Source organism: Protopterus annectens, chromosome 6.part0, assembly GCF_019279795.1.
Source record: "Protopterus annectens isolate FY-2018-M chromosome 6.part0, PAN1.0, whole genome shotgun sequence".
In the NCBI taxonomy this organism is placed as follows: Eukaryota; Metazoa; Chordata; order Ceratodontiformes; family Protopteridae; genus Protopterus; species Protopterus annectens.
In genome coordinates, this window is record NC_056737.1 from 597,688,401 (window position 1) to 597,706,961 (window position 18,561).

At 38.2% G+C, this 18,561-nt stretch overlaps 1 protein-coding gene across 1 annotated transcript in view; it reads left to right on the forward strand.

The window, feature by feature from the left end:
* FKBP3 (FKBP prolyl isomerase 3) overlaps positions 1–18,561 on the forward strand; it is a gene marked incomplete in the record, with an annotated part of 570,007 nt that overhangs the window by 71,457 nt on the left and 479,989 nt on the right. Inside the window, 1 exon segment of the mRNA XM_044074268.1 lies at positions 749–850. Within this exon segment, the coding sequence (XP_043930203.1) occupies positions 749–850 (102 nt within the window).

The following is an 18,561-nucleotide window of genomic DNA, read 5'->3' on the forward strand; positions in this document are numbered from 1 at the left end:
TTCTCAATTATATGTTGGGCTGATCTGTTCAAGCTTTAAATCTAAATCCAGATGGTAGCCTCTGGGCAAATTACGTTACTGCTTGATCTGTGTGTTTGTTGCTGTTTTGTGCTTTGCATAAATGCTCTGAAGCCTGTCTCTGAATTTGAAGCAGGGAGTTTCTGTGTTTTAAAGAAGCACTCGGAAACCAGATTTGGCTTTCTGTCTTGGATGTACGTAATGGATGCATCTGCACACTTATGTCTTGCAAAATAACACTATTAATGTGCTGTGTTTACATACCAAGTACTCTGATGTCGAGCACCTTAAGTATCGCAGTCAGTTCTGATGCTACGTAACTTTTTTGGGTAGCACTCCGCTTTTTCCTTTAACCTGGGTATACTTCAAGGTGAGAACAGCTTATTTGTTCCTCCATTGCTTTCCTGGAAGTGATAAACAGGCTCTGTGGAGTACAAGCTTGACTTCATGTCGACTGCTGAGTTTATTTTCCTTCCTTTCACTACTCAATGAGGGCTTCTAACTTCTGGGCTTTCAGGCTGTACATTTTTCCTGTGTTTTCCCTTACATGTAAAACTTTTCCTGGAAACCTGAATTTTGTAGTTAGTTGAGTGGTGGTCATGTCACTATACCAGTGAATAAGCTTTGATGAAATTTCCAGTACTGTGCTTAAATCCTTTCTTTATATTATGCCATGGCTGTTGGCTATTTTTAAGTGACTAGCTACAATATAACACTTGTTGTTTTGTAGTTTCTTGCAGAACACAAACTCATGGGAAACATTAAGAATGTAGCCAAGACTGCCAGGAAAGATAATCTTATTGTTGCCTACAACCAGCTCTTTGAAACAAAGGTAATGATTTAAAATTTTGTACTAATACTTTGTCATGAATACTGTTTAGTGCAAGCAGAGTTTAACTTTTAGGGAGTATGTGCTCATTGCTGGATATGACCAGTAGAACATCCATAAGATTGTTATGCTTACATATTTTGGATTAGGCCTGATTACGCTTTTATAACCTCTTATTTTGCAGCAATGTTACAAAAATGTAAGAACTGGAGTTAAAAAGCACTTGCATTTCTAGATTATGTAATGTTACAGTAAGGTATTGGTAGTTTTGGGTGTAGTAACATTTACTGTTGTAAATGTGAAGAGCTTTTGATTTTTTTTTTCCTTCTGTAAATTATTGGTTCCACTTCACGAAAGACTGGTGATTCCTTGGATAGCGGCAGGCATGCTGTCTGAACCATTGGTTTGCCAAGCTTGGAATGGGCGTTGTATGGATTGAATATTTTAGGTGGCTGAGTGCTTTAGTTTTTTATTGTGGAAGGCTCGGCACGTAGCAGAGGTTTGGAACCCGTATCACCTGTAATTGCTAGGTTTGACATGTTGGCAAGGCATCTGGAGGAAGTAATGCTTTTTTCGTGGCGTCGCTGAGTGTCACAAAGTTTTCTTAAAAGTATGCATGCAAAAAATGCATGCCCTTCTCTCAACCAATAAACCAGTTTGCCACAAGCTGCTCTTTCAGAGAGGGTGAATTGTTGTGATTGTTTGAAGTGGGAAACAAAGACCTCCCCACACAGTGTTGCCTTTCCTGTGCAGTAGGCAAAAAATAGAATCATGGATGTTTTCCTTAGTTTATTCTACATTATCCGTTCTTTGCATTATTAATAGGAGAAAAGAAACCGCTTTCCCTCACCGAAGTATCAGCATTTTTATTTTTTAAATGTCTCTATAAACTTGACAAAATGACAGATGCATATACAGTAACAGAAAACAAATAATTTTTCCTTTATTTTCATGCAGTATGCACGTTTTTTGGCAATTTTCATTCAGTGAAATGCTCTGTTCATGCCTTCCTTTAAATTTCACTCCTCTTGAACATTATTCTGCTTGTATTGTTCCCACAAATTTTGTTTGTTTCTACATAAATTGCTCCTTCCCTTCCTTTTCTAAAGATTTCAACTCCATATTTTTTTTTGTGCTTTACAGTATTCAGTACTTCAGTTACATTTGGTCTAGATTTTTATTTGCATTTTCTAGTAAATGCTTTTTGGCAGCCAGTAGCATTAAACTTAGTTAGGCTTTACTAGGGTGTGGCAGTTTAGTACTGTGTCACAACTCAAAATAATTTCTTTGGTTAGTCATTTGCTCCTCCAACATGTCTGGCAAAGGTTTCTGTAGGGAATTTATAAAGTCTTAAAGAAATAAAGTCCAAACCACCACACTGGTAATAAAATCGATTCTTTTTACTTCCAACCACAACAGATGAGCACTTTCGTCTAATAGATAGACTTCATCAGATGAAAGCACTGATATCATGATACACTTATATATAAAATCACAAACAATTAAGAATCCATTAATTATAATTTAAAGGCATACAGGTTCAAAAACCTAATATCCAATTTTAAAAAAGACTTCCCAACTTTCAAGACTTTAATAAACACATATATTTTGTATGCAAACATTAATATTATAATTGTTCAACTGATAAAATACAAGTAATAAAAATGTGCAACAATTTAAAAAAAATATATAAAAATGTTATAGTCTTTTGGTTTATTATATACTTTCAGCTTTTTTATGTAGCACAGATTTTATAGTGATGTAGTCATTTAAACCTGGTGGTGAGTTTGAATTCAGCCTGAGCTGCCATATCAGCTCTTTGTATAGTAAATGGTTCTTGAGGTCTCCCCCTCCCTTGTGCAAACCATACCTACATCAGTATATTATATGGACTGAGGATACCATCAGACTTAATAATAGACTTAAAAAAGTGTGGTTGCTGTTTGTTGGAATTGTAGATCCAACATTTTAGTATATATTGCTATCTGTACTACATGTATGGCATATTATATTTATATTGGTAAAGACCCCTTCCTTCTTCAAGGATTAAATTTATGAACATCTATATGAAGGAACTCATAGGCTCATTATCTATATAATATAAAACACAATGTGCATGTTCAGTGTATCCTTTTTAGGGTTTGGTATTATTGATACAGTTAGGTATGGTTTGCAAAGAGGAGAGGGGGGAAGAACCATTTACTTTACAAATACAAATTTGGCAGCTACATCAGTATAAAATCTGTGCTACATAAAAAAGCTGAAAGTATATAATAAACCAAAAGTCTATAAAATTTTTATATATTTTTTAAAATTGTTGCACATTTTTATTACTTGTATTTTATCAGTTGAACAATTATAATATTAATGTTTGCATATAGAATATATGTGTTTATTAAAGTCTTGAAAGTTGGGAAGTCTTTTTTAAAATTGGATATTAGGTTTTTGAACCTGTATGCCTTTAAATTATAATTAATGGATTCTTAATTGTTTGCGATTTTATATTTGTGTGTCATGATATCAGTGCTTTCATCTGATGAAGTCTATCTATTCGACGAAAGCGCTCATCTGTTGTGGTTGGAAGTAAAAAGAATCGATTTTATTACCAGTGTGGTGGTTTGGACTTTATTTCTTTATTGCTTGGTTTGGTATCAGTTTCAATTTATAAAGTCTGCCAACTCATTACATTCCAAAAAAAAGATGTTCCTACTTGAGCTCTCTTTTCCATCACACCTCTAGCATTTGCTGTCTGCCTGTCAAAAAAATTATCTGAAATCAATTTGATATACAAAAATATGTATAAAGACACTGCCAAGCAAAAAAAATATTTAACATCTGGCTTTTTCATACCTGGGAGATGTACACATGTCCTGTTATTGCTCCTTTGAATATTGCCTTTCCATTCTCTCTCTATTTTTTTTCTAATCTCCACTAACTGGTTCTTAACATGCAGTATTTTAGATGCCTGCTATTAACACCTTTAACAGCAACTTCTGTTGTAGATTCACCTAAAGATTCCCAGGTCTGGCCATTTATTTTGTACTCTGTCAGTCACTGCAGTCTAAACTTGGGCTTATCATACCATTATCTTTCTCACTAGTTATTTGCTCCCAAAACCGTGTCTTCTTTGCTAGCTTTAGCCAGTAAACCCCAGATGCCTCTTGACTACCTTCTATATTCCTACGTCTAGTCATCCATATTGTTAAAGATCTCCTTTTCCCTATTCCCATGTTAGCTTAGTTCTTGGGGTACATTTGGCTACTTTGAGTTTAATTGTAGGGTTGTTCTCCTTCAAGGACCTGTATTTAAAATGCTGCTCTCTCCTTACTTGTCAACCCCCCCCCTCATTCACCATTATTTGCCTTTTTGAATTGTAACTACCTACTCTTGTTATGTATATAAGCTTTAACTGCACTTAGCGCTGAAATATCCCTTCAGCTCAGGTTATGGTAATCCAACTTGTTCTTTGGGGAGAATTAATCTATTCCGTTTTAATTCTTTCCTTCTTCCTCCCCAGTTAAATTATTTCAACTTTCTAGTTGTGGACCACAATGATGAATATATACCCCCTGACCTGTATATAAAACTAAAGGGACCAGAAGTGTTTCACTGCTAGTATAGCTCTATCAATTTCCATAATTAAGAGCTTCAACTTCTCAGTTTTTATCTTTTTTTGAAATCTCATGCCACATATCCTTAGCTGCTGTAATAGAATCCTTTTAGATCTGTACACTTGATTAATTCATCTTGTGTTTCTGTAAATATCAATACATTTGTGTGTGGGTGCATAGTTTACTGATATAAGTTTTATTTTATTTTCTGCAGACTTGAAACTGTCTTCATGTTTGACAATACTGTATTTTACTTTTCTAGATGTATCAAGTGCAGAATATTGTTGCCTGCTAACTTTTCTTGATTACCATAAGATTTTATATCCTTGAATTTGAGTAATTTGTTTTCTTTGTTAATAGCTCTAAATAAAAAACAAGCAAAGGAGAAAGAAGACACAACTGTCTTGTTCCCTCATTTGGACACAGCTTGTCGGAAAGGCACCTTCTCACCTTTAATTCTTGCCGCCTAGCCTACATATATCCTCCTAATTAAACCTATTATTTTGTCAGAGAATACAAATGCTACCATTACCCTAATCATAAAATCCCAGTTGACTCTATATTAAATATTTTCTCTGCATCAAGACCTACTAGTAGTAGCAGTGTTTTCTAACATTCGTCTTTCTTTGGATCATCATTGTTCAGTTAATGTTGCCAAATATCTACCCTTTCTCCACCAAATCACACTAACCCACTTCTATAACTTTTGGAAGCTCCTTTGCCAAAGTATAGTCATATAAACACTTATAGTTTTAAACCACTGTCGCAAATGAGTCTATATGAAGTTGGGTCTGAAGGGATTTTGCCCTCTTTTGGTAATACAGCAGCCACCCCAGCTTTCTTCCAAGATGCTGGAGCCCCCAACCCCCTTACTGGAACACAAAATCTTCTGGGCCTTTCTCACTTTCTTCCCACTAAACTGCCACAGGAGTACCATTGGTTCTTGAATTCCATCTTAATTGATTACTCATCACTGGTTTTATTTAGTCTATTTTGGCTTTTAAGCACAAATTTAAATCTTTCATAAATATTTCCATTTGTTCTTTTTTCTTGGTTGCCACATTTACACTGCTTTACACAGTGTCTTAACATTTTTGAAATATCTTTGATTTTTCTTAAGAGGCTCCCTGAGTTTGGCAGCAACCCATTCTACTGTCTGTGCTAGACATTAATATGCTCTGGAGTTTTCAAAAATAATTGCTTAACAGCAGCCTTTCCTAAGTCATGCATATTGTCCAGATGTTCCTTTTATTTTTCCTTTAGTACTCTGCAGTTGCTGCTCTACTTGTTCTAAGGGATTCTCCTGATTCTAAAATGCTTTAATCTTTGCCAGCCCCTCTAAAATAGTTCATGTTACCTTGCCTTATTTCTTCCCTATTTGTAAACTCTAGTTTCATTTTTCCCATTAACTAGCTGTGAAGACCGGTAGAGATGGGTGAAGGCTGCCAGCCTAGCTAGATTCTTTCATTTGTAAATATGAATGTGAATCACAGGCTTGTTGTCTTAAATGAAAAAAATGCTGTATCAAAAATGTGGCAGCAGTGCTGTCTACTGACCCAGTAAAAGCTGCTTGTGACCCTTTGATCTAAAGTTGGCTCCAGTCCGGCTAGATGAAGGCTTTTCCTTACTGTTGTTTTAAGGCTAAAGTTAATGACAAGAATTTACATGTGGAATGTCCTTTATTGCTCTAAGTGTAAAAGAATGTAAATGCAGTTTCTGTCGGCCTGGGAACACCAGGAAAGTGTGAAATGATGTAATGTTTTATCAGAACTGCAATAGCAATTTAAACAGAGAATCTGAGATTACGGAGCATTTTTGTCTGAACATCCAAATCGTCACTCTGCCTGTTGGCTTATTTAAGTTATTTTAGAAGTGTGTTTTCTTGTAGATAGCTAGAAGCTATAAAGATTAGACTGTGTTTCTCTGATGTCAGAATTGTACTACTGATTTATTTTAAGTATTTGTGTGATCTCTCAACTCTTGACTAGCACTGACTGTGTAGTAGAAAGTTTTGTCTTGTGGTTTTAATTATTTATTATTAAATATTTTAAAACCTTTTAACTGTGGCTGTTTTGTGTAGAGATAGTTTAAGCTCTAGAGTATATTGCATATTTATAGAGTTTACTGTCCAGGTTACTCCAAATAAGCTTTTGACTGTTTAGTCACATGTACCAATTGGATAATAATATTGCACAATAATAACTGGGCAACCTTTTATAAGGGCCTTTGGGTAGCTGATAATATTAGCTGGGTGGTGGCAGGGGGTACTACCATATAGTCTGGGTAAAAGGGGCACAGCTGGAGAACCTGTGCCAGACTTCCCCAGAAGTTTGTGTGGTTGTATAACCTCTTTTCTCAAAGTATGGTGTGTGTCAGCTACTTGGGCAGGGACACGAGCACGGGTTGGACAGAGAGGGTGTTTGAGATTTTAGCTTGCCCAGCTAGGCTGAGATCTGGACCCTATAGCTGTGTCAGAGGGGAGTCTTATTGGGGACCTGGGGAGCAAGGGAGCAACCAGCCCCGGCTGACTGTGATCTCTTTGAGCTCTTAAGGGAAATTGCACTTACTATCCTTTCCTCTCATATGAGATGCCCTCCCTGGTGTTAGTGGTGAGGATTGAGACTCCTTGATTGCTAGGCCAGGGGACGAGCATCACACTAGCTATCCCTATTGAATAAATTTTTGTATTCCCTAATAATTCTGAAACTATTTCCACTACCAATTCCTCAATTCCTCCCCTTTAACAAGAAAGAGTGAGCCATTGTCTCATTTTTATTTCATTAGCCTGCATTTTTATCTCTGTTTTATTAGTGTATGACCTGACATAGTTAGTGGATGTGTGTAAAAGCTTTTAATTAAGTACATGTGCACCTGTGAAACTATTTGTCCATTGTAGCCCAATTATTGTACCTTTGAGCATAATGCTCAGATTCTGTTCTGAGTTCCTACTACTGAATTTGTAGTCTCTATACCAAATATTCTCATAGCTGTCCAGAAGTATATCCTTGTTTGTTATATTGTCCTTTTTGTGGCTATCTGATACAAAACTAAATAAAATTTGCAATAAGGATGTATTTATTGGGTACCCTTTATTAACCAGATTAGCCCAGTTAGCTTTTGGCCTCTTTTAGGGGAGACTTGAGGTAGTATTTGTACTACTAGGAGAAATTAGGCCAGGGCATCTGGGAACATCCCCCTGTTCTTTTCTGGAGGTGCCACTGGGATATTTTACATCCATCTGAGCTATTTCCATTGAAGTAGATGGGATCTCTTAACGTCTTATCCAAAGGATGACACATGCAGTGCAGTCCCCTCCTTCATACCTTTCAACCTTTTAGCACAAGAAATCTGGAAAAATCCAACAGTAATGTGTGGGGGGGTTGCAAAGGCCCAAAAATAGGGACCCATTTTAAATATTGCTCTTATAAACTTAGAAATTTGCTAGAATAAAAGGTTTTGTGTTACCATGCATTTTCAGAAAGACACAAAATCTGAACCTCAAATGTCTTTTATTATTTAGTGAATTGAATCCTCACTAGTTTGCCAGAAAGCCACAGATTGTGTGTAGAATAGACCGAAAATGTGAGGCAGAAATCTGGACATTCTGCTTACGGCTGGACAGTTGAGAGATGTGCCTCTCCTTATGGTGCACTCCAGTATCAGCAATGGGTTTGCCAGGTATGGGAATATAATCCAAAGCCTTCTGCAGTGGTGGATCGTCCTATTGGACTGCAGCCCCCCCAGCTGAAAACCAAAATACAAAAATTCCCAAAACTCACGCATGCGACTCTAATCCGGACGGCTGTTTAACCAGTCCGAATTCAGAAGAAGGCAACAGTCTTGCAGATGCCTCAGAAGTCTATGCGATTACAGCCGCATAGACTGAAAGGGAATCGGACTGAAAGGTCTGCAGTCTGTCCTCTGCACAGATGCATGCTCGGCATTCTGGAAACAGTACTGTGAACTGGCTGCTTTATGTCGGAGGAGGCTTATGGCGAAATATACTGGCTGTGGAATGCTGCAAATGGGAGGCTGCTGAATGTTGCAAACGGGCTGCTTTAGCTTTATGGAGGAAGCTTAGAAACATACAGGCTGCTGAATGAGTTATGCTTTGCAATGGACTGCTTTATGCTTTTACTGAAAAGGTACTGTGTGGGACTCCTTTATGCATTTACTGAACAGGTTCTTTGTGGGACTGCTTTATACTGCTGTATGCTTTTACTAAACGGGTACTGTGTAGGACTGCCTTTTGCTTTTACTAAACGGGTACTGTGTGTGACTGCTTTTTGCTTTTACTAAACAGTTACTGTGTGAGACTGCTTTTTGCTTTTACTGAACAGGTACTGTGTGGGACTGCTTTATGCTTTTACTGGTGTGTGTGTGTGTGTGTGTGTGTGTGTGTGTGTGTGTGTGTGTGTGTGTGTGTGTGTGTGTGTGTGTGTCTCTGTGTGTGTGTAAATGCCTGGTGGCTAGAGAGAAACCCAGTTTCAAACCCTCAACCTTAGATATAGGTAGCAAGAAACTGAATTCCCTACTCACCACCACTTGTGAAAAGCATTCAGATTTTTGCCTCCTAGTTTTGTTCTGTTCCTCATAAAATCTGTGGTTTTCTGGATTTTCAGACATTTGAATTTCCGACTTCATATTCTTTAGAAAGTACATGGTAACACAAAATGTTTTATTTTAGCAATTTTCTAAGTTTATAAGCTCAATATTTAAAATGCGTCCCTATTTTTGGGGCTGTATTCCCCCATTATTGGCTTTATGTAGGTTTTTTGTGCTAAGAGGTTGACAGCTATGGTAAGAACAGAATTCACTGAATATGTTTGGGGGCTGTATTCACCCATTATTGGCTTTGTTCAGGTGTTTTGTGCTAAGAGTTTGAGAGCTGTGGTGAGAACTGAATTCACTAAATGATAGCCATTTAAATTTCAGTCTTCCTGTCTTTCAAGAAACAGCTGACTGTAGTGCACAGGGTCCTGGGTTCAAAACCTGGCACTGAAATGCATGGCGGTAGTGCAGCATTTTATTCCAGCAACTTTCCAAGGTTATACAGGCAAGGTTTAGTCCCTGGTTTTTGGGCTTTTGTTCCACAAATAAATTTTGGCTGTTTCCAGATTTCTTGTGCTCATGTGCTGCAAAGTTGAGAGATTCAGTTGAGTGTCGAGTGGATTTTACAAGGAGCCAAGAGCTTCAGGGGAAGAGAAGTTTAGTGCTGCTTATGCTGAATCAGCTTGCATTGTTAATAGTATAACAGGTAGTATATGCATTTCTGATACACTGTACTGTGGTGTACTTTTAAAGGAGGTGGATGCTGCAGTCCTGAGAATGTCATCTTTGGCGGAGATATCAAGTAACTGTGAACCTGTTATCAGTTTGCCATCCATTTCCTATTGCAATATTACTAGCGTATCCTTTTTTTTTTTTTTTATGTAACACAGGCAATTTATTCCTAAATCGCAACAGGCATTTTATTTGTAGGTGAAGCAATGAAATATAAAGTTGTTTGCTAGCAGCAACATCTTTGTTAGTTACAGATCTCTTTAATGTGGAATTATTTAGATGACTTTTACTTCTGCAGAGATTGTGCATATTTACTTATATTGGTGGATTGTAGAAGTTTGAGTAGACTTTTTATGATGGAAATCTTCTGAATTGGGCAGTTTTGCCATTATTGGTGCATGCATTTTGTTTCATTGTTTATTGGAAAAATGTTCAAAACAATAAATTTAAAATTCCCTCTAACAACTGTGCTGTATTATACAAGGAATATAATTTAATACAGTCAGGAAGGTGTATCAGAACACATGTATGTTTTGTGTGCAAGGGGCCTATGATTTGAAAACGGCCCAAAGTTAATCTTTATCGGCCACTGGCCTGATGCATTTTCTTTTGAATGTGGGTTTCAATGCTGTTTCAATGAATGTGAGTTTCAAGGACAGAGAAATTTTAATGCTAAGTCTGTTTTCATTGCGAGACTGCATTGCTTTGTTTAGCAATGTTTATTATTGTTTGTGCTGTAAAATGTAAAATAAAACTTTTAAATGAAACCCAAATCATCGTAGAAGTAAAGCAGTATGCACATTACATTGTTTATGGTAAATGGGGTGAAATAGCCAAGTAATTGGAATGGCTGCAGGGGGATGGCCCCATTCGACCATGATTTTGTGAGGAGGGAAGGGCAGCAAACTCTGACAGCCCCGGCTGAACTATGCCACTCAGCTTTCCAGATTTTCACAGAATGAATACATTTTTGCTTCTTATTTTTGGTTTGCTCCTCATAAAATTTGTGGGTTTCTGGCAAATCATTTAGGAATGAAGTCACTAAATAATGACAGACATCGAGTTTCAGACTTCTTACCCTTCAGAAAAATGCATGCTAAAGCAATACCTGCAACTAAGTTTATACAACAGCAATTTTCAGTACCGTCTGTACGTTCCCCCAATATATTTGGTCTTGTCCAGATTTCCTGTGTTGAGGTTGAGAGGTACGCACAAATAAATCACTTTATAGAATTAGGTATATCCAAACCTCTAAACTGTCCCCGACTTTGGCACAGAATGTTGCTCTCCCTCTTATAATCCTTCCCCAAAATGGCAATTTTGGAAGAAAATGTGGAGGGTTTACAGTTAAGAAATAATTGTAATGATCAGAGTTATAGATTACTTTGTCAGAAATGCATGTATATTCTCTTATTTTGTCATCTGCTCAACTTAACGGTACTAATATATTAAAAAGTGTCCCTTTGACAGGTTCCCAGCTGTATTGTGTGGCAATTTTATATTTTTGCATCACAATTTTGGTCTGTTTTTCATAAAATTGTGGTTTTCTGGCAAATTAGTTGAAAATCATTAAAGAATGAAGTTGGAAAATAATGACAGACATTTGAGTTTCAGATTTCATACCCTTCAGAAAATTCATGCTAATGCAAGACCTATTATCTTTCTAAGTTCATAAGAGCAATATTTAAAAATTGTCCTTATTTTTGGGCCTTTGCCCCACTTCTATATATGGCTTTGTTCAGATTTCTTGCTCTGAGGTTGAGAGATGTGACAAATGTGGTGTCAGGGCCATCACCGTCAGCCAGAGACGTTTCAGATTGTGACGTGCTTGTTACAGCCCACTCCCCCATGTAGTGACTCTGGATGTGCCCAAGCAAGGCAAGGAGCAATTATGCAGTGTAAGTGTGCGAAGTATCCCCACCCAAGGTAGACACATCTAAGTACTACAGTGGCTTTTCATCTGTCCTTTATTTTGCTGAATGTTCTGGTTTTCTGTCATATTTTTATACTGTTGATTCATGCTTATTCAGAAAATGCATGTTGTTGCACTGTCTTTTGCTCTGTGTTTAAGTAACAAGGCTTTAATGACCATCAGGTAAGATTGTCTGAGATTGTAAGATGCAAGTAAGCTTTAATAAGCATACTGTTGAAGGATTACCAACATTGAAAGCCTTTTTGTTGTTGCCATGCAGAGAATATTTACATAACTAGATGATGTATAAGCCTTAGGTATTGAAATGCATATGACAATATCTGTATTAAAGGACAGGATTACAGTATTTTCAGAAGCTCACTACATTTGTTGGAGACTTGCAGTCATCTTTGTAGGCTTTGTCAGTAAACTAAACAGAATGCCAATCTGTCATGTGTGGTCCCATAACCTGCACAGTAATCCTTTAAGCAATTTATCTTGAGCGTGTTTCTCGTTTGCTGCTCATTTTTTACTTTGATCATGTTTTCCTCATGAAACAAGTAGACAGTTGTCAGGCAGCAGGTCTTTTTTGGATAAGAAACAAAGTGGCGTATCACAGAGATTGCTACTTTCAGCATGATGTTACTTTGTACTTTTACAAAGCTGAATATAAATTATAATTAGAACTGCAGTGCAAGGAGAAGTGGTTTGAGTTGAGTGCTGCTTGTTTTTTTTTTTTTTTTTTACTTGATTTTAACTGGCATTCCAGTAATGTATATAAAAAGTAATTTATTTTTTCATGCCTCACAACCTTTGTTTCCATCTAGATTTTAAGTAAGCTTGTCATGTAGCCAGTGCATTGAAATATTTTTTCTTCTACACTTAATTTTGTCTTGATTGGACTCTCATAATGACGGTTTGGCACCCAGGGCAGCGTATAAGTCCCAGTTTTTGTGGTTTTGAGCATAGCTCCGCCTCTTTCTAGTTGGCAACACCCTTTCCATTGCTCCCACCCATTCATCTGTCTCCTGCAGCCCCCTTTTGATTTGAAGTCACCAGCCAGCACTGGCCTTCTTCACCAAAGGTGTCTGTGCTGCCTGTTGCACCACTGACATTGCTATGTGAATAAAGTTCCATTCCCTCCACATAAATAGAATTTCCTGCTGAAACTTGATTATTTCTTTGAAATTCTTATTCTGAATTAGCAGTTTTAGTAGACTGTAAATACTTGCCAGTAACCCTTTACTGTCACAAATATACCATTGTCTTTGTTCCTCTTCTGTCACTTTGGAAGCCCCTCTGTCTGTTACTACTCCCATTTTCCTTTATTCTTGATATTCTGCTGAATGCCCACCTTGAAACCATTTAGTCAAGCTCACATACTCCTGTATATACAAATTTGTTTTCTGCAATATTGCTATTTTCAGTCTACATTTCTTAATGTAATTCAGTATGCTCTACTTTTATTCTTTACCTGTAAGGCCATTTACATTCCATGAAAATATGGGCAGAGTTAGCATTATGATAGCTTTTGCTCCCCACCTATTATACACGACAGTTCTTTTGAATGTGTATTTCCAATTTTTAGCTTGTACACTAATTTTTGGCAGGCTGATCTCTTGCCCAGTTGTTGCTTCTCGTCTCCATTTGAACCCATGTAACAATTTTCAAGACTTTGCTTCAGCAAAAACACTAAAAAAAATAGATCTTCAGGCTCCTTGTTCTCTACTTAAACATGAGCAATTTTCAGCAATTGAAGTTAATCACTGCATATAGTAGCAGTTGCCCCAAATCAAGGGGTGCACCCAGGGGTATTATCTATTCAACAATTAAGGTTATCCATGCTAGTTCATGTTACAGCCATGTGAGCCCACTTAACACTGATTGCTGCCCTTTTTTTTTATAACTTTATTCCCTTCCCTGATATGAAAAATGGCTTGCATGCTTTTAACCCTAGAAAAAGTACACTGGCTATCCTTTGAATGCATAACCTTTGTGCACTGCTAGTATTAAATGTGTATTTATTTTATTTAACATTTATTTACCGGGAAAGTCAGACTTGGAATGAAGCCAATTTTCAGCGGAGGCCAACACTCCAGACGCATGTCTTTGTAATGTGGTAGGAAACCGGAATACCCGGAGAAACCCCACACAGACACACGGAAGACATACAGACTCTGCACAGAAGGTACTCCAGCCAAGAATCTAACTGGAGAACCTCTTGCTGTGATGCGACAACGTTATCATTGCGCAATATATTTATTTATATAAATATTAAGGTTGCAACTTGCATATCTTTCCCAGATTTGTACTTCATTTTTTTTTCATTGAACTGCTTACCAGTGTACCCTTTAAATGTTAAGCTCACTGTACCTCATAAATTTCTCTCGGCAGTGTGTGTTCGGAGGTGTCATGATCAATTGCCTGCACTTGCAGACAGCTTGTCTCCAAGTAAAAGGCATTGATGATGGAGTGAAAAATAAAAATAAATTAACTTTGCAGATGCATAAAAGAACCTTTGTAAATTTCATTCTGAGCACAGTACTCAAGACTTCTCATGCTAATTACTTGTACCGGTAGACTTCTTGTCTTCCACTGAGAACATTTGCACATGAAAATAGCTACCGACTTTGCAAATACAAGAAAATTGCCATTTTTTTCAATCCCCTCACTGTTTAAGTTTGAAAATAGGACAGTTTGCTTTCATTTTCTGCCCTTTGCATTGCACACTAAATGTACTTCAGAAAGGATGCAGTCATAATTGCTTCTTGTGTGTGTGTAATAGCTTTTTCTTTTACTGAAGTCCGTTATTGAAACGCATTTCTAGTCTGTCAGGAAAAAAATCAGCTTATCTGACAGTGATGGTTATATAAATAGCTATGTCAATTTCCTACATTTTAACGTGTGTGTGTGTCCCTTTTGATATTGTTTGATATCTGTTTAAGTGTCAAGTAATTCTCGAATTTTTTTTTTTCCACTTGATTCTTCAAACAGTCTTATTTTTATAAAATCAAAGCTCCACTGTCACTGGAAAGTTCCTAAACTGCATAGGAAGTTCCTATAACCACAGATCGTGATGATTTTTGTCAGTCCTGTTCATCCAAAGAGGCTTTGGCACAGACTGAAGTCGGGTCCGCACCATGAATTTTCCTGGGCATCCAGCACTATTGTCCCCCAGGTCCCATAATGTTGTGTAATTCCCTACTTCCTCCATATCTGTATTGCTGCTTTTGGCTTACAGCAGAGTAATGTGGATGATCCAGATCCTCGGAGACTATTTGTTTGAAAATCTGTATTACTGTTATTTTGCATGTTCCTTGGACAGTGGTTCAGTGAGTGACTATATGTATTGCTTTACTTTTCCTAATGATACGTTTGCAATTAATGCTTTGCAAATCAAGAGTTTGATTTTTCCCCCTCCCTTTGCTCAAGATGCAAGTGTGCTCACCTTTTTCCTGGCTTTTTGCTTCTGAGTAAGTTAAGTTTTATAGGGAGTTTTTACTGTTTGTATTCTTATTGTTTGTAGCTGTGTTGCGATCTGCTGGTGTATGATTTTTTGTGCTTTACACATTGAATTTAGGAGTTCTGACTGTAGGGCCCTGATTTTGGAAGGCTATTCTGTTGTGATTTGCTTATTTTGTTACAGTAGATTTTGCATTTGAGCTGCAAAAATGTAGAAATGTGGGCATAAAATCCCACTTGCAGACCTCCATGTGCTGTGTGTGACTTGTTTGGGAACCCAGCATTAGTTTTTAGTGTGAAATTTGTAAGACTTTTGCTAGGCTGCACTGAACTAATGAACTCTACTGTTGAGTCTGTGCTAGTGGATGTAACCTAAGACTGCCCCCCCCCCCAGTGAAATTGTGGAAGTGGCATTATTTGTTTCATTTTTTTACTTGGCTGTCACACTACTGCTTCAAATTGTGGCTTGCTTAATTTGCACTGGAGGGTGTGCTTTTCGAACTGAGAAGTTTGCTTTGTGAAATTAAGTAACTTGCTTGTGCTGTAGACAACTCATCATTACACATGTAAAAGTATACTTCAGGCACAGGCAGTAATGCCCTTCTAGTCTGCTAATATACCAGAACAGTCCTCATATGTGCCTGAGCTGTTCTTAAAAATATCTAAAGTAGTGCTTGTTTTAATAAATTTGGTAGACATGTCAAGGCATCCACTACTTTCTCTGAGAACCAATTAATATGCACCTCATTCCTGTATAATCTCCTACGCAGGTTGTCCAGTGCTTCTCTTCTACTACTCTTTGATATAACCCCCAATTATTTCCAGAGTTATTTGTCTCCAGGTGTCCTTAGTTACCTGAATAATGTCTCCTCTTAAATATCTATTTGAGATAGGGTCCCAGTGCAAGTGGGTGTGCGTCGGGGTTTAGTTGTAACACCACTGCTGGTCATATTGGTGATGGGCTACATTAGCAAATGGGTCAGAGGGGACAGATCAACAAGGTTGTAGTATGCAGACAGTATAGCTTTACAGGGAAACTCTGAGCAAGAAGTTCAGCAAAGGATAGGGGAATAGAATGAAAACTTGAGGGCACATGCGATGAAACTGAGTATAGATAAAACAGCTGTAATGGCAGCAAATGTGGGAATCCTAAGAAGCAGAGAGTTGCGATAGAAGGGAAAATAGTGCATCAGGTTACCAGCTTCAAGCATCTGGGAGGGAGTGGTTGAGGAGAAGCGAAGTCCAAAAGAGGTCAAGGCTAGATTCAGAGGGGCAGCCACCAACGGGCATAGAATATCAGGAGTTCTTTATAACGGAGGAAGAGAGGAATTCTGAAGAAACTGAAAAGTGAGGTGTACAAAACAGTAGTGTGACCAATACTACTTTATGGTACAGAAACATGGGCAGTAAAGGCAAAGCAGTTGAGGATGCTTGATGTGATGGAGATGAAGTGCCTGAGGCGGGGGGGGTATAGAATGCACACCGTGGGGGACAGAAGGTGAGAGCAGAAGCCAAAGTTGCTGCAATTGCAGAGAATGTCAAAGAGAACAAATTACAGTGGTTTGGCCACATGTGCAGAAAAGCAAAAGACAGTCTGGTGAAGGTTTGGGACAGACTGGAAGAAGGCAAGAGAAAAACGAGGGTGTCTAGCAAAGAGGTGGATGGATTGTCTGAGAGAAGGCCTATGGTGGGTGTGAGTTTCAAAGAAGGTAGAAGAGTAACATTGAATTGAGAGAGATGGCGATAGATGACACGACATCACAACCCCATGTAGAAAATGGTGATTTGGGGGTGGGGGTAAATGATGAGGGTTCATATTATGTAATGGAAAATGCAATCCTCTGAATGCGTCTTGATCGAACTTGAAAGCACGAAACAGCAAAATAGCGAAATGGCATACAAGTGATTTCTTTCCCTGGGAAAGAAATCGCTTGGCGGCATCTGTTACGTTGCTGTTTTCCTCATTCTGGTGCAGTCTCGGAGTTGGTATATTTAAGTGGGGGGGGGGGTCGCTGTTCCAAGTGTTTGGGATTGTAAGGGGTCGATAAATCAGCGTTCGCTTTTTTAAGCATTTGCTGATTTAATATAGATCTGATGATGATGATCCATGGAAACCCTTGGTACGTTTTGTGTACTCTTCCCAGTTTACTCATGCTAGTTTTCTTGTATCTTACTGTTCCATGTTCTAGTTTCGATCTAATGTAACTAAAAAAAAGTTTTTATTATTTCTGATTTCCATACTTTCATAAAGTCTTTTTTTTACAGCCTACAGTTTTATAACTTTCATAACTGGTTGGTTGATTATAATCAAAAAGCTTAGCAAGATCTAGTCACAGACAGAGATCCCTTTAAAAGAATCTGCAGTTGTAGTCCCTGTGTGCTGTATTAAATATTAACCTTTCAGTCTGACTCCCCTCAAATCTCATGTGCTAAGATGTTTTTCGTGTTTCACTGTTGCAGTCATCACCTGTGGTTTATCCCTGCTGTGGTAGCCCTCAGCCGGCCTGAATACCAGAGTCAATGTTTTTGTGCGCCGGATGCGGTCGCCTGTAGTCTGGCGTCAGGTCGTCAGTACAATAAAGTAAGGCAGCCCGATGTCATTACATCAGTCTTTCTTGCCATGGAGCCTGTAGCAGAAGCAGTTTTCATGAGTGCCGGTCGGTCGCTACCAAAAGTCGAACTTCAGCAGAAAATGTGTAAAGCTAAGTACCCTGTTGGGGACCCTTTTTTCTTGCTCTAACCGATGTCTAAAAAAGTTAACAATTGTGTTGCCTGTGGAAAGCAGATCCCACACCAAGACTTTAATTCCTGCTGCATCACTTGTGTAGGCCCAGACCACGATGTCCCTCATTGCCGGATGTTCATGTTTCACTGTTGCAGTCATCACATTTGGGTTATCTGTTTGCAGTAGCCCTCAGTCGGCCTGATTATCAAAGTCTTGGGTCCTGCGTCAGTTGCTGTCTCATCTTCCGTGACGTCAGGTAGTCAGGGGTATAAAGCATGCAGCCGAAGCCATTACATCAGCCTTTCTTGCCATGCGGTGCCTGAAGCAGAAGCAGTTCGCAAGTGCCGGTCGGCCAACTCCTAAAATTTTAGGACCAAAGTCTTAAAGCTAAGTACCCCGTTGGGAAAACTTTTTCTTACTCTAAACTGATGTCAGTAAATGTCAGTAATTGTATTTCTTGTGGAAAGAAAATACCTCTTAAAGATTTTCATTCGTACTGTATTCTTTGCCTAGGTCCTGACCACGACGTACCTCGCTGTCAGTTTTTGTGCCTTATTTAAACCATGAACTTTTCGTCGTCTGTATATATTCGCTTTTAAATATTTTGGTACTCTCTTCAATTATCCAGATATGTCTTTGCTAAGCCACCCGACTACCAACATTCTGAAAAAACGCAAAGATAAAGACAGAGACGGGCCGTCTAGGTCCAAAGCTGCCGGCG